This window comes from Microcaecilia unicolor, chromosome 6 (genome assembly GCF_901765095.1).
Source record: "Microcaecilia unicolor chromosome 6, aMicUni1.1, whole genome shotgun sequence".
Taxonomy (NCBI): domain Eukaryota; kingdom Metazoa; phylum Chordata; class Amphibia; order Gymnophiona; family Siphonopidae; genus Microcaecilia; species Microcaecilia unicolor.
In genome coordinates this window covers 192,934,543-192,950,685 of record NC_044036.1, presented here as the reverse complement: position 1 = coordinate 192,950,685, position 16,143 = coordinate 192,934,543, and the positions used below count along the sequence as shown (strand labels likewise).

General features: G+C 43.9%; 1 protein-coding gene across 1 annotated transcript in view; it reads right to left on the bottom strand.

Moving 5' to 3' along the window:
* Positions 1-16,143, bottom strand: part of SEMA3B (semaphorin 3B) — a 229,508-nt gene that overhangs the window by 120,187 nt on the left and 93,178 nt on the right. The window contains 3 exon segments of the mRNA XM_030205932.1: positions 10,316-10,343; positions 10,345-10,376; positions 13,297-13,454. Coding sequence (XP_030061792.1) covers positions 10,316-10,343; positions 10,345-10,376; positions 13,297-13,454 — 218 coding nt within the window.

Genomic DNA, 16,143 nt, shown 5'->3' with positions numbered 1-16,143 from the left:
TGTTCCCTAGGAGTAATGCCTGGTTGTTTTAGATTAGTTTCTAGAACAAGTCTGTGTTGTTACGAATCTATCATTCCGTGATGGTTGGTCACTCTTCCATTTCACCTCTTTATTTCATGCTGAGGGTAAGTAAGTGACAGACATCATGCAGGAGGTGGAGGGTCAGGGACGAGGCTGGTGTGGGTCAATTGAGTAAACGCATCAGCTCAAGTCTAGGGTCATTAGGCCAGAACAAATCCATCTTTGTTCCTGTCTAGAAAGTCTGGGCACATGTGGTTCACATATCTGGCTGCTAATCTGCAGACGTGCCAGTTCTCCATATTTGGCTGCTTTTCCTCATAGCAGATACTAAAGTTGTGAGGGTGGGGAAGCAACACATTTCCACATGCAGACTGGCATCTATGGTCTGAAATATTTTGGGGTCGTGGGGAGAGTGGCTACAGGGGGAACAAGACAAAGTGATGTTTCTACAGATCAGATCCTCCTCCATGCACAGCTCTCTGCCTTTAAACTATCTAGAGAACCCACTTGAAACTTTTACCCCTGAGAAAATTCTGCAATTAAAAAAAAAGTTCTGCTACTAAATTTCTCAAAATAGTACAGTATAACTGTCTCTGAATAGTAATTACACTTCTGAACTGAAAAGTTTTTATTTCAAGATGCAAACTTGAAAGTTCTGTGCACATTTTTCCCAGGAATTCAGTAATACTGCACAATAGCCAGGGCTTTGGGCTTTCAGTAATTATTATTTCAGTAATCCACCAAGTCCATGGGGAGCGAGCTGAAGGCAATGCTGAATTCTCACAGCAACACAGATGTGTTCGTACTTGTTGCTACAAATATCACCAACTGAAAAAAAAAATCAGTGCTACCTGAAATTCCTCTTGGACTCTGCAGATTGCCAAATGAAAATACATGAAATCCAGCAGCCCTAACCATAAGGCTGTCGATCATTTCTCCCCGACCTACACACAAATATACACATGCTGACCCCCTCCCTCAAATCATCTCCCCTAGCTCACCACCCTTCAAATTCTCTCTCAGCTTATCTTCCTCCTCTGCCCCCCCCCCCCCAAAATACGGTCTGTTACCTTATCCAATTATTCTTCACCTCACATGACATAAGAACAAAGAATATAAACATTGCCATACTTGGTCAGAACAAAGGTCCATCAAGCCCAGTATCCTGTTTTCAGCAGTGGCCAATCCAGATCACAAGTACCTGGCAAGATCCCAGAACAGTAAAACAGATTTTATGCTGCTTATCCTAGAAATAAGAAGTGGATTTTCCCAAAGTCCATTTTAATAATGGCTTATGGATTTTTCTTTTAGGAAGCTATCCAAAACGTTTTTTAAACCATGCTAAGATAACAGCTTTTACTACATTCTCTGGCAGTGAATTCCAGAGTTTAATTACACATTGAGTGAAGAAATATTTTCTGTGGTTTGTTTTCAATTTACTACTTAGTAGCTTCATTGCGTGCCCCCTAATCCAAGTACTTTTGGAACAGGGTAAACAAATGATTCACCTCTACTCGTTCCACTGCACTCATTATTTTATAAACCTCTATCACATCTCCCTTCAGCCATCTCTTCTCCAAGCTGAAGAGCCCTAGCCGCTTTGGCCTTTCCTCATTGGGAAGTCGTCCCATCCTCTTTATGAATTTCATTGCCCTTATCTTACCTTTTCTAACATCCATCTACCAATTGCAGCCGTTTCTTCAGAAGAGGAACAGAAAAACCTTCCTCCCAAGAATCCACCTCCACCTTTACTTTTGTCCTCCAAACCAGTGTAGAGACTACATCTATGAATAGAAAGGACTTTGAATCTATGATGAAAGCTATACTGAAATCCCTATGGGACCTTTTATCATCCCTGTTCACTCTGTACTCCAAAGAGTACAATCGAAAATATGTGAAACTCCATATCCCATTCAATCTACATCCAAATGTCTGGACAGGAAATACAAAGTCTAATCTGCTCCAGGACGTGTAAACCACAGTTACGACATCACTCTGTGGTTCTAGAGCTTCAAAATCTCATGCTCTTTATCCTTCAGGCAGGGACTCAAAAAACCTCTAGATACAGTTTATTCAGGAGCCATGCTAGCATCCATAAATTGCAAATCCTTCATTACCAACATTTCCACCTTTACAAGATTCTGGATACTCTTCCTCAAATATTTCAGAACTGCTGACTAGCATTTTTTCATCTCATAAAGGGCACTTATGACATCTATGACACCACTTCAAGGGTAACAGCAGGGTCCATGGCTGCCAGAAGGATTGCATGGCTTTGTGCCTCAGGCTTAGAGATGACCTTCATGATCGTTTAGCAGATGCTGTTTGTCAAGATAACTTATTTGGCAACATGGTAAATGATGAAATAGCTCAAGGAAAAGATAACACATCTACATTAAGAGAACGTTCAACTCCTTCAGGGGATTCTTCATTTCATACAAGCAATTTCAATATTTCACAACCAGAAAATCTTATGAACCACATAATATTACCCACAATTTAATTCCCAAAGAAGGTAGTAATCGTATTCACGTCAGCCTCAACCTCGTTCTGCAAAACAACAACATTTTCAAACAGCAAAAACCACCCGAGCGTAAGACTCAATCTTCATTCTCCAATGCTTCAGCTAAATTCAACCCTAGCTTTTGACAATTTGCCACTGGGGGAACACATCCAACACTTTTTGAAAGAGTGGCCGGCAATTACCATAGATACATGGGTCATTAAATTCGTCATCCAATGTTATGGAATAAACTTTGCTCGTTCATCCCCATAGTACTGACTTACCCTCAGCTCTCACTGGGCTAGCCTAAGAAGCAGGTTCAATCTCTCCTCCAAACACAAGCCTTCCAAATCAGGGTTTTTACTCCTATTACTTTCTAATCCCCCCAAAATCAGGAGGATTATGCCCCATACTCAACCTCAGGTGTTTAAACAAATTTATCAGTTTCAAACACAACAGCTGACTAGCGACCCTAGATCTCAGAGATGCTTATTATGCTCATATTCCAATCCATTCACAGCATTGGAAGTATCTGTGCTTTCACATACCAAATTCTCATTTCCAACACAAAGTCTTATCCTTTGCATTTTCACCTGAAGGAAAGAGCACTTTCATCCTTCCAAAGTCAGGGTTGAGATTACTGAGCAAACAACCCACGAACAGTTTAGAATCTGTCTTTTTTTTTTTTTGTAAACATAAAATCCTGCTCGCCATACCAGACTCCACAAGAGTCATTATTCATGTCAAGGGAAGCAGCACTAATAATATCCCTTAAAGGCTCAGAGGCTGAGGCAAACCCACCTTCTCATTCTTACCTATATCCTGAAGGCAGATCAGGCTAAAGACAGATCACCTGTTAAAAGCATTCCCAGTCTCCCTACCTCCAGCTGGACCCTAAACAAAGTAAACCACTTCCCAAGTTTCACATAGCTAGGCTAAGGTCATTCAGTGACTGGTTCACCTCCCCCCCCCCCCCCCCCCCCCCCCCCCCCCCCCCCACCATAATGAAAACAAAGTTCCCCCCTACACTAGCCATCCTGTTACTACAGTGATCAAACTTGATTATGAACGGGTAGAGGTCAAAGAATAAGAGAAGAGGGTGAGTCCTGGAGTAGCAGAGCAAAGTGAGACTAAGGTAAGTAGTTACTAATTTGCATTAAGAGAATAATGCACTATTTTTCCATACAGAGTACCACAAAAGGGCTTTTGATAAAGGGGATGAAACTCCTCTCATATGAAGAAAGGCTAAAGAGGTTAGAGCTCTTCAGTTTGGAAAGAGACGTCGAGGGGAGATATGATGGAGGTCTACAAAATCCTGAGTGACGTAGAACAAGTTTGCAGGTAAATCAATTTTTACTCGTTCCAAAAAGTACAAAGACTAGGAGGGGGATAATCGAACGGGGGCGCCCATCTCTAAGGGTACCCTGTAAAGGGGCAGGACAACCCGTATTATTGAAACAAGATGGACGTCCATCTTTCGTTTCGATAATACGGTCGGGGACGCCCAAATCATGAAATTTAGGTCGACCTTAGAGATGGTCGTCCCTGGTTTTTGGCGATAATGGAAACTGAGGACGCCCATCTCAGAAACGACCAATCCAACTCATTTGGTCATGGGAGGAGCCAGCATTCGTAGTGCACTGGTCCCCCTGACATGCCAGGACACCAAGCGGGTACCCTAGGGGGCACTGCAGTGGACTTCAGAAATTGCTCCCACATGCATAGCTTCCTTACCTTGGGTGCTGAGCCCCCCCAAAACCCACTACCCACAACTGTACAACACTGCCATAGCCCTAAGGGGTGAAGGGGGCCACCTACATGTGGGTACAGTGGGTTTGTGGTGGGTTTTGAAGGGCCACATTACCACCACAAGTGTAACAGGTAGGGGGGATGGGCCTGGGTCCGCCTGCCTGAAGTACACTGCACCCACTAAAACTGCTCCGGGGACCTACATAATGCGTCAGGGAGCTGGGTATGACATTTGAGGCTTGCATAGAGGCTGGCAAAAATATTTTTAAACTTTTTTTTTTAGGGTGGGAGGGGGTTAGTGACCACTGGGAGAGTAAGGGGAGGTCATCCCCGATTCCCTCAGGTGGTCATCCGGTCAGTTCGGGCACCTTTTTGAAGCTTGGCCGCAAGAAAAATGAACCAAGTAAAGTTGGCCAAGTGCTTGTCATGGACGCCCTTCTTTTTTCCATTATCGGCCGAGGACGCCCATCTCTTAACCACGCACCCGCCCGCCTTCGGTACACTACCGACACGCCCCCTTGAACTTTGGTTGTCCCCGCCACGGAAAGCAGTTGAGGACGCCTTAGGAGAAGGACGCCCATCTCCCGAATTGTGTTGGAAGATGGGTTGCCCTTCTCCTTCGAAAATAAGCAGGTAGGGGACGCTCAAGGAAGTTACATGGAAATACTTAAAAAAAAATGGGAGGAAATATTTTTTCACTGAATGAATAGTTAAGCTCGGGAACTCTTTGCCGGAGGATGTGGTAACAGCGGTTAGCTTATCTGTGTTTAAAAAGGATTAGACAAGTTCCTGGATGGAAAAGTCCATAGTCTGTTATTGAGACAGACATGAGAAGCAACTGCCTTGCCCTGAGATTTGTAATATGGAGCGTTGGCACGATTTGAGTGTCTGCCAGGTACTTGTGACCTGGCTTGGCCACTGTTGGAAAACAGGATACTGGGCTAGATGGACTAGTGGTCTTACCCAGTATGACTACTCTTATGTTCTAGGTCTGCAGAATACAGCAAGAAGTAGAAAACAAAGAAGACCAGGAGTCCAGAGAGTTCTTTATTAAAAAAGACCCAGCGTGGACCACGTTTCGCTGAAATGGCTGCATCAGGGGTTTGACATAATACTAATAAATAAACATATAAATTCAAATGAATAAAAATATATCAAAATACAAATCATAATTATGGTAAATTCAAATCACATGCATGCAGATATGCAAAAAACACTTACAAACTTTGAAAAACTTACACCATGAGTGTGAACTCATAATCAATACATAAAGACATATAATCATAAAAATACAATCTCCAAAAATATAGTTAAACTTTTTTAAAACCAATGATTGAAGCAAAGTGATATATAACAGCATATATGTGTGAAGCAGGTGAAGAGATATATAAATCACAAATAAATGTGAAAACATTCAACCACTGAGTACACATCTTGGCAGCTAGGGGAAGCACTGCTTTTACCCCTGGTTAGGTATATGTCCCTTCGGATTAACTATATGTTTGGTTTTGTATTCAGTCACTATGAGATTCAGTCATTGTTTTTCTCACTCTGTCACTCACAGTATGCTCTATTATTTGATATTTTGTTATGGCTTTGTAAACCCTGCCTAGAAGTCATACCATTAGCGCTATTTTCTCTACACCCCAGGGCCGCCGAGGAGGGGGGGGGGGGGCGGGAGGGCAAAATTCCCTGGGTCCAGCCTCCAAGGGGGGCCCAGAACCAGCGCCTCGCTCTCTCCTGCTCATGAAGAAAACTCCAGCGCCAGGCCCCCCCTTGGAGGCTGGGCAGGAGCGGACACAGCAGGGCTTCGGGCCAGGGCCTCTGATTTGGCTGGCGGGAGTCCCCCAGCTCTGCCAGCAGAAGAAGTCTTCCTCCAGCCTGCTGTTCATTTCTGACACATTGCCTGCCAAGCAGCTGCTTTTCCCCTCAGGCCGCGCATGCTCTGTTCGGCTTTGAAACCGAGCATGCACAAAGTGAGAGAAAAAGCAGCTGCAGGGTAGGGTAGGCAATTGCAGCGGAGTGAAGAGCAGGCTGGTGGGGCCTCGGGGATCCCTGCCAGCCAAGGTATTTGTAGTTGCGGTGGGAGGGGCGTGAGGCAGCAGCAGTGACGGCGCAATCCTGGGGGAGGGGTGGGCCTGCCTCGGGACCAGCAGTAGCCCTCTCCCGGGACCAGCTCAGTCTCTTGGGGCCCTGCTACACCCAACAAAGGTCTTTTTAAAGACCACAATGTTTCTTTAAAGGTCTATTTCTGGAGTAATTATTAATTAGCATTAATTAGCATTAAGCCGCATTGAGCCTGCCATGAGTGGGAAAGCGCGGGGTACAAAAAAAAAATTAGGATTGTCAGACACGTTTACCAAGACTCCTGAAGGCACTTTCAGTGCCGAAACATGGTACCGTGTTGAGTCATCCTTAATAAATTTTATATTAAATATGGATGTCTTTGGCCTGTTTTACTGAAGAGCCTGATTCTTTTCCCACTCTTCTCCTATTCCTGTGACTTTTCGTGGGACATTATTGTTCTTTCCACTTCTGTGGTTTGGTTGCATTTATTTACTGTTAGCCACATTGAACACGAGTATGTTCGGGATAATGTGGGGTATAAATGGCTAAATAAATAAATAAACACAAGATATATATATACACACACACGGTGTATTGATCACGAGTTCACACCTCACGGTGCAAGTTTCAAAGTCTAAGTTGTTCGCCGTATTTTTATTTATTAGTGTTATGCCAAACCACTTATACATTTCGGCAAAACGTGGCCACGACTGGTCTCTTTTAATAAAAACCCTCTGGACTCCTGGGGCCCTGTTTACTAAGCCGCGCTAGAGGTGCATTTGCATTATTCCTATGGGTATCTACAGGGTTAGAGTGCGTTAATTTTGAGCCGTGCTAAAAACCCTAGCGCACCTTATAAACAGGGCCCTTAGTCTGCTTTGCTTTCTACTATTTTTTCCATATTACACACATTAACCCCCGGATTCTATATATCGTGCCAAGATTTCCACGCAGAAATCAAAGCATATTCCATAACAATGCGCTTAACCTAATTGATTAGCAAGTCAATCAGTGCCAATGATTGACAATTAACAACCAATTATTGACACTAATTGGCATGAATTAGAATTTACCTGTAGAAATGTCTAGGCGTAGTCTATAACGTCCAGCGTGTAAATTCTAAGTCGCATAGTTGAAAGGAGGTGGTGCTATGGGTGTGGAAGGGGCAGGGGGGCATTTCTAAAATCTAAGCTCCTAGAATACACCCAGTCTGCACCCAATTTAGGTGTCGACATTTACACCAGATTTTTACTTGACATAACCGCCTGCACTAAACATAGTCACATGGAAGGGTGCTCGGCATGTTTTATATAAGCCATGTGGAAATTTAGGCTTATTTATAAAGCACGCCTAAATTAAGGTGCACTTTATAGAATGCACTTAGGCGAATTTCATTTCGGTGCTGGATTTTTAGGCGTGATATAGAGAATCTAGTCCTAGTGGCAAAATGTTTTTGCCGTAATGTGGGAAGTGAAACCAGTGCTGGGCAGACTTCTACAGTCTACACCCTTATCGTGATCTGAATAGATATGGGTGGGCTGGAGTGTAAATTTTAAGGGGCTTCAACATTAGCTTCACAACTTTTAGTACAAGAAGAGTGCTGGGCAGACTTACACGGTCTGTGCCTGAGAATGGCAAGGACAAATCAAACTCGGGTTCTACATATAAAGTATCGCATACCGTGTAAATGAGTTTATCTTGTTGGGCAGACTGGACAGACCGTACAGGTCTTCTTTATCTGCCTTCACTTACTATGTTACTATGTAATGTATGTTATTTTGCTACACACCCGTTACATAATGAAATGTAAAGCATACAAATGCGTGCAAAGCCCCCTCATTATAATGCAAATTAATAACACAGCTTGTATTTAACCATAAGACTATTACAGGGGTCGACAGTGTCATTTTGTACCCTGGCATCCAATAGGCAGTACGATTGGGAATCATTTCTGCCTGGCCACTAGACACCAGGAAACACTGGTAGGTATCGGGAATGGGGAGGGAAGAGAAATGGGGGAGGAGGCCTGTATTGGGTGTCAAGATAGGGAGGTTCACATGTTTAAGATTTCATGAGTGTGGGGAGTGGAAGACATGTTGCTGGTGGGGGAAGATAAATCACAGGTGTCAGGCGTGGAGGGCTTTTATCTTGCACTAGCCTTTTAAAGAAATGGTGGTCCCAGTTTGGGGCCCACCATCATCTCTGCAGCCAAGAATGCAAAAATGTTTTCAGCTGCACCAAGCAAATTTATATTATATTTTTTTGTTGTTACATTTGTACCCACGCTTTTCCACTCATGGCAGGCTCAATGCGGCTACATGGGGCAATGGAGGGTTAAGTGTCTTGCCCAGAGTCACAAGGAGCTGCCTGTGCCTGAAGTGGGAATTGAACTCAGTTCCTCAGTTCCCCAGGACCAAAGTCCACCACCCTAACACTAGGCCACTCCTCCACTAACCTGCAGTATTGAGGTTCCATGGCTTAGTGACTTTCATGAGAAATTGAACTGTGGTAAGCTAGTTTAGTAACTACCCTTCAAAATTAAATTAACACTTCCATCAGAATGTGTTGGTGGGTTCTTTACACACTGCCACATTTCTCTATCTAGCTTCAATCCCAAAACTTAAAGGGTTGCATTTGTGTTTGAATGTCAAGTGGTACTTAGATGGCAACTCTGGCTGTGTCAACTAAAGCCAGTGCTGTGCTGCTCGTATGGTCTGAGTCCCCCATATGATGATCTGGTTTAGGGTGGGCTGGAGAAAGCTTCGACGAAAACTCCAGTAATTTGGAATGTGAGGACAGTGCCGGGCAGACTTTTACGGTCTTTCTCCCACAAATGACAAGATGGATTTGGATAGGCTAGAGTAGGCTTTGATGGCAACTCCAGTAGTTGGAACATAAGGCCAGAGCTGGGCAGACTTCTATGGTCTATGTCCCAGAAACACCAAAGACAGACCATGATCAAGTATATAATCTCACATTCATTGTTGATTTAAATCTGTTGGGCAAATTGGATGGACCATTCAGGTCTTTATCTGCCATCACTTACTATGTTACTATATAAAACTAGCACTCATACATACCCAGCAAGACTGGGAGCTCTGCCCTGGGATTTAAAGGGCAAAGGTCATGAAGAGATGCCTTTGTCCAATGTTCTGAGGTCTGTCAGTTAGAGGAAGGGGGTGCGGAGAATTACAGTAATCATTTGGCAGGGTCATAAGCCATGATAATTACAGAACAGGGTTGTATTAGAGTCCCACCAAGAAGGAACTAGGAACTAGGGACTACATTTCCCTCTATTCCTTGAGGCTTCCTCCCCTCTCAGAGCTGGAGTGCCTACTTCCTGGAGTCCTTGCAACTACCCTTCCCCCATGGATCACAGCAAGGCTTTTCTTCAGTCTCTTTCCTTAGATCTGCCTGCAGGTCGGCTTACTCCAGGTTTACTGTCTCCCTGACCAAGGCACTCCATCACAACATATACCAAGTAGGAAGTGCACTAAAACCCGATATTAAATCAGAATTTATTTTAGCATACCAAAAAGTACAGTGTAGCCTGTTCTTACTGTCCAGGAAGAAAAGACAAGAAGGAGAGTAAGATCCTTATGGGTGATTTCAGAAGGAAATGCAGTGAGGACAACCAAAAGGAACCAAGGAGTCCAACAGACATCTCACTTAAATTTATTCTTTAAACCATGAAAACTGTCCACGCTTCTCTGAAATATATAGAAGGCTACTCGCCTTTGACAGAAACATGGACTATTTTCATGGTTTAAAGGATACATTTAAGTGATTTTATATCTCTTGGACTCCATGGTTCCCTTTGGTTGTCCTCACTGCATTTCCTTCTGTCCTTACCGTCCAACATTGCAGAAGTGGTTAGAAACGGATCAGTATTCATACCCCAAAATAATCCTCTCTGTGCCCAGAACCAACCCAGAAACCAAAGAAAACAGTGAGGGGAGAAACTCCCCGACATACGTTGATGTCCTTGCCGGCCCAGTTACACTTCTCTCCATTCCACAGGTGCTGGCCAGTAAATCTGCAACAAGGCAAACAATAATCAGGATTTGGGGGCAAAACTATGTATTTTGTTTCTTAGCTTAGTTTTGATTAAAACCAGAGATTTGTACCTCTAATCCTGCCTTACAGCTCCCTACTGAAATCCCCAGTGCAGCTCTGCCCAACTCTTGACCTGCAATATCCCTTGCTATCTGAGTAGCAAGGCCACCACATATACCTCAATCCTCACCTGCTACAGCTCTTGCTACTCTTGAATCTGGTCACTGTGCATCGTCCCGTGTCAACATGTCAATTATTGCTTTAGAAAACCCACAAATTCAGGTTTTTTTTTAAACCATTTTTCACTCGTGACATTCTGCTGATCTGAAGATAGACTCGGATAAATCAGAGGAACCCTGGAAAGATGGACAAACTCCAGCAGAATGTAGGAGCTATACCTGCTGCAAGCTGTGCAAATGATTAGGTGTAGATGGGTGGGAATATTCTAGATATATCAAAGACTGGATGCAGATGGACAGAAAATTAAATAGGGGAGATATTATGCAATAAACAGGGGAATGTAGATAGCCCTATTCAGACCTAGGCTAAAAGCCCATCTTTTTGATGCCATGTTTGTTTTAATCATTCCCATAATTATTAACTCCCTATATCTTATTTGTCCTGTTTGTCTTGAATAGATTATAGATTGTAAACTCCGTTGAGCAGGGACCATCTCCTAAGTGTACAGTGCTGCATATATCTAGTAGCACTACAGAAATGATAAGAAGTAGTAATAGTAGGATTCACAGTTTACCTCAAACCCTCTCCTCCCCCCCCTCCAAAAGTAACCAGAGCTACATCCTGGCTGTGCTGGGCCTCTCCAGTAAGATGAGGTTTTCTAAAACTGAATCTTTTTTCTGGCTGCACAGGTGGTCTGGCTCTCTGGATCCCACAATCATATTCTCTCCACAAATATGGATCTGAATGCCATACGAGCAGGCACCACACAACGAAGGTGACACAAACAGATGACGTCAATGCAAAGTGACACAAACAGATGACGTCAATGCAAAGTGAGCAGTTAGAAGTTTATTCAAAAAATATAATGGACTCGACATGAATCGTGTTTTGGCCACAAAGGCCTGTCTCAGGAGTCCTTGTAGTGTAGAATTAATATCTCCTCAGCACTCTATTACGTATGAAAACAAAACCGCCTAATCAAGCAGGTATCAAAACTGGAACGCTCTCAGGCACAGTTGTATCAATTCCATTAGGTGGTTTTGTTTTCATACGTTGTAGAGCGCTGAGGAGATATTAATTCTACACTACAGGGACTCCTGAGACAGGCCTTTGTGGCCAAATTACAATTTATGTCGAGTACTTTATATTTTTTGAATAAACTTCTAACTGCTCGCTTTGCATTGACGTCATCTGTTTGTGTCACTTTGCATTGACGTCATCTGTTTGTGTCACCTTCGTTGAAGAAAAGGGTTAAAGAAAACAGGGGAGAATTTACACAGCAGCTCTGACCTTCTCCTATGTATGACGTGCTAAGGGCTCCCATGTTAACTCTGTGCGATTCAGTTAGCGTGTGCTAATGTGAGCGTGCTACCTGACTAGCGCTTCCATGCACATTCTCTGCCTCCTCCCAAAATAAATAAAATACCACACGATTAGCACGCACAATGTGTTTTGCGGTAAGCCTTTTTCCCTTCATTAAGCGCATGTAGTGCTTAACGCGGTTTAGTAAAGGTCTCTAAATTCTGGTGCCAAATTTGGGTGCTCAGCTTTTTATTCTTTCCATTCCAATCAGTACGGTACCAAGGGTGGAGGGAGGGGACAGTCCGCCCTGGGTGCAGGCAGCAAGGGGGTGCATGGGCAGGCGTGTAGCTGTCGGCTCTGCCAGTTCTCTGCCCTCTCTAATGTTACTTCCTGTTCTGGGGTAGGGGACTGGTAGACCCGACAGCTGTGCGCCTGCTCTGCGCATCCACTTGCTGGGAGGAAAGATCAGGTAATACGCTTGGGGGGGTGTAATGCATCCTGGGGGTGTGGCATGCCTTGAGGGGTGATGCGCCTGGGTGGGTGACACGCTGGGGGGTACAGCGGCGACCCACCCCACGTGGCGAATAAGCTAGGAACATATCACTGATTCCAATGGAACTATCCCCTGCAATTGTCCCACCTTCTTGTAAATCACCCCACCCCAAAACACTAAGCCCCACAACTGTCCTACTACCCTCAACCGTCTCACCCTAAAACATACACCCCTGCAATTGCCCTACCATTCCACAAACCGCCCCATCCCCAAACACCCCTCAGAAACTGCCCCACCACCCTGCAAACTGCCCCCCAAACCTATTCCCCCTGCAACTCTCCCACCACACTGCAAAATCGTTCCGTCCCCAAAAATACACCCCTCACAACTGCCCCACCTCTGGACAAACTGACCCGAGAACTACCCTCCATAAACTAGTTGTACTCCCAACCCTCTCCCACTCTGCAACTGCACCACCACTCTACAAATTGCCCCTCCCCATACAACAACTACCATCCCATCTGCAAACTGCCTCACCACCCCCAGCTACCCTTTCCATAGGCATAACACATGCAGAGATACACACACATATAGACAGAGGAATTGGAAAGAATTCCATGAGCCATGCTGTACATGCTTTCCCCACTTATTTGATTAGTTTTCATGACATGAAACCTCCTTCCTCGGGTCCAGACAGAATGAACAAAAGATGGCAAAACTAGAAAACATAAATGAATCATAAATAGCATTCTGATGATAGTATGAAGGGGAAGGAGTTGGAGAGCTGCAGGAAGAGGAGGGGAAGATTGATAGGTGATTAGAAAGTGGTAGGTAGTAAATTTTTATGGCTCATAATGTGATAGGAAAACCAGACATTTAAGAAGTCTTCCTTCTAAATATGATGGAGAAAAACTCTCTCACCCACCTTGCGGTCCTGTTTGCTAATATTGTCCAAACTCAAGGAGACCAAGTGATTCTTGCCACCCACGAATAGCCGTCCTCGTTCCTCGTCTAGCAAAAGTGCATCATAGCAGCAGGAGTGTTCCAGTTCGTAAGTCTGCAATCCGTGGAACGTCTGTAAATCTGTGAAAGAAGGGAGAGAAAATCTCTTCAGGTATGGAAGAATAGGCTTCGAGCTATGAGTACATGTCGTATCTGTCACGCATTAACTGCTCATATAAATAATTCAGAGCCTCACTTGACTAAGTGCCAGCACACAGATTTTTATAACAGGGTTCATACAGATATTTAAAACATACCCGGGATCTGAAAGAGCATTTTCTGCATCTCCCCACGAATAAAGTCAAAATCTTAGACAAATGATCACTGGTAAATTTTCACAAAGCCACAGGCAGGAAACTCTATTCTCTAAACAAAATTTGGCCACACTCCACCCACGTGGCACAGACAACAAGATTTGCCCTCCTCCTTTCCAAATTCCCCACACGGAAGCAAACAGGCCAGTTGTTCTCCTTGCAACTCTAGAGCAGTTTTGTTAAGTGGAATTGGGCTCGTTTTATTAAACAGTTGCTTTAATTTTTTCAGAGTTCTCGGGTCCATTTGTTGGGTTTCTTAGCTCCGCAAAGCATATATAATTCCTCCAATACATGCCATGGAGGGGCATTTTCGATATGACGTCTAAGTCCGACTTTGGACGTTTTACAAAAAACATCCAAATCTGAATAGGAAAGAGGGTCATTTTCAAAAACGAAAAACGTCTATCTTTTGTTTTCAAAAATACTGTTTTGAACAAGGTTTTGTGATTGGATGTTTTGTTTTTTGGTACATTTTCAAACAAAAAACGTCCAAGTGCAAAACGCACAAAATCAAGCCATTGGAATGTAGGAGGGGCCAGAAGTTTTAGTAGACTGGTCCCCCAGACATCCCAGGAAAGTAATAGGCACCCTAGGGGGCACTGCAGAGGACTTCATAAAATGCACCCAGGTACATCTCACTATTGCTCCCTTGTCTGCTGAGCCCCCCAAAACCCACTACCCCCAACAGCATACCACTACCATAGCCCTTACTGGTGAAGGGGCACCTATATGTGGGTACAGTGGGTTTCTGGTGAGTTTTGGAGGGTTCACAGTTTCCTCCACAAGTGTAACAGGTAGGGAGAGCTATGGGTCTGGGTCTACCTGTCTGCAGTGCACTGCAACCACCACTAGACTATTCCAGGGGACCTGCATGCTGTTCTAATGGACCTGAGTATAACATCTGAGAGTGGCACAGAGGCTGGCAAGTAATGCTTTTAATCACATTTTGGGGGTGGGAGATGATTCCCTCCAGTGGTCATCTGGTCATTTAGGGTACCTTTTTGTGCCTTATTCATTATAAAAACAGGCCTAGCTCAAACGTCTCAGTGTTAGTCTTGGACGGTTTTGTTTTGTTCCATTATGGCAGAAAAATTAAGTGTTAGGAAAGCTCAATCCCACCCTTAACACACCCCCTTGTGATTTGAATGCACTTCTGACGGACTTCATAGAAAAACGTCTAAAAATTGGTTTTGAAAATGCCAATTTGGACGTTTTTCTGAGAAAAAATCCAAATGCAGATTTATGCCACTTTTTGGATGTTTTTCTCTTTTGAAAATAAGCCCAAAGCCTGACAGCCACACAAGATCAAAGAAAGTACCGGTGTTACAAGATTAGGTCACCTCAGTCATGTGTCCAGCTACATAAGGCATTCAGTTTTGGTCTGGTTTTGTTTTCAGCATTATGTTTTGTGCATTTCCCTGCCTTTGACAGGACCCTCCCCAGATGGTCATTTTCAGCTCCATGATGAGGTAAAGAGACCACCAGAGGTAGACGAACGCCGAAAACCCACAGGAAACCAACAGCAAAAATAGGGGGAAGTGGGCCGATGACTCAAGAGACCAGAACAGACAAATATCTGAAGTAATTTATTGAGATTCAACACAGATTCATGTTTCGGCCACAGGCCTGCCTCAGGAGTCTTGCTAGCTGAATGAATGGTAAATCTCCAAAAGATGGTTACCTTAAGATGTTGAATTACGTAGTTAGTCTTAAAAAAAGACCTTTATGTTTAAATTTGGGGTTTTTAATTTTTTTTTAATTTGAACATATCAACTAAGCAATACATCGCACATTGTAAATTGCAGGCCTTCAATTTCCCGCAGGGGTTTCCTGGGGCTGACATCTACCAGCTGTGTGTTTACAATCTTCACTGCACTTCTCCATTGTACAAAGTTGTACCAATAGTATTGGCACTTAGTATTCTAATTCAAACCCCTCCCCTAACCCATCCTCCTCCCTTCTGAACTTCCCGTTAAAAAAAAAAATTATTATGCAAGAAGGGGATACAAAAACAATTCTTACATTAGCTGCAATCATTTCTAATTTAACAATCGGCTACGTGCCTGATGAGTTAATGTCAACCAAAATGGCTCCCATGTTGCTATGAGCCTACGGCCTTGTGTGCTGCCTAAATCGGAGATACCCAGTCTGTCCATCCTCAACTGTTCCATCATTTACATTTTCCAACGCTGCAGGCTGGGAGGGGAGGACTGAAGCCAAACACACAATATTGCTTAAGGCCAAATGTCACTGAGTATCTGAGGAAGGAGCTAAGTCCTCCACTGAAGGATCTCTCCTCATTCCAGTGCCCAAATAGCAACATTGGGGTGACCTCCACTTTTTGGTTCCACCACCTCGATATCATTTTTATTAAGGAGTCCCAGAAGATTTTCACGGACTTGCAATGCCAAAACATGTGCCCAAGATGCGCTCGTTCCCTCCCACATTTTAGGCAT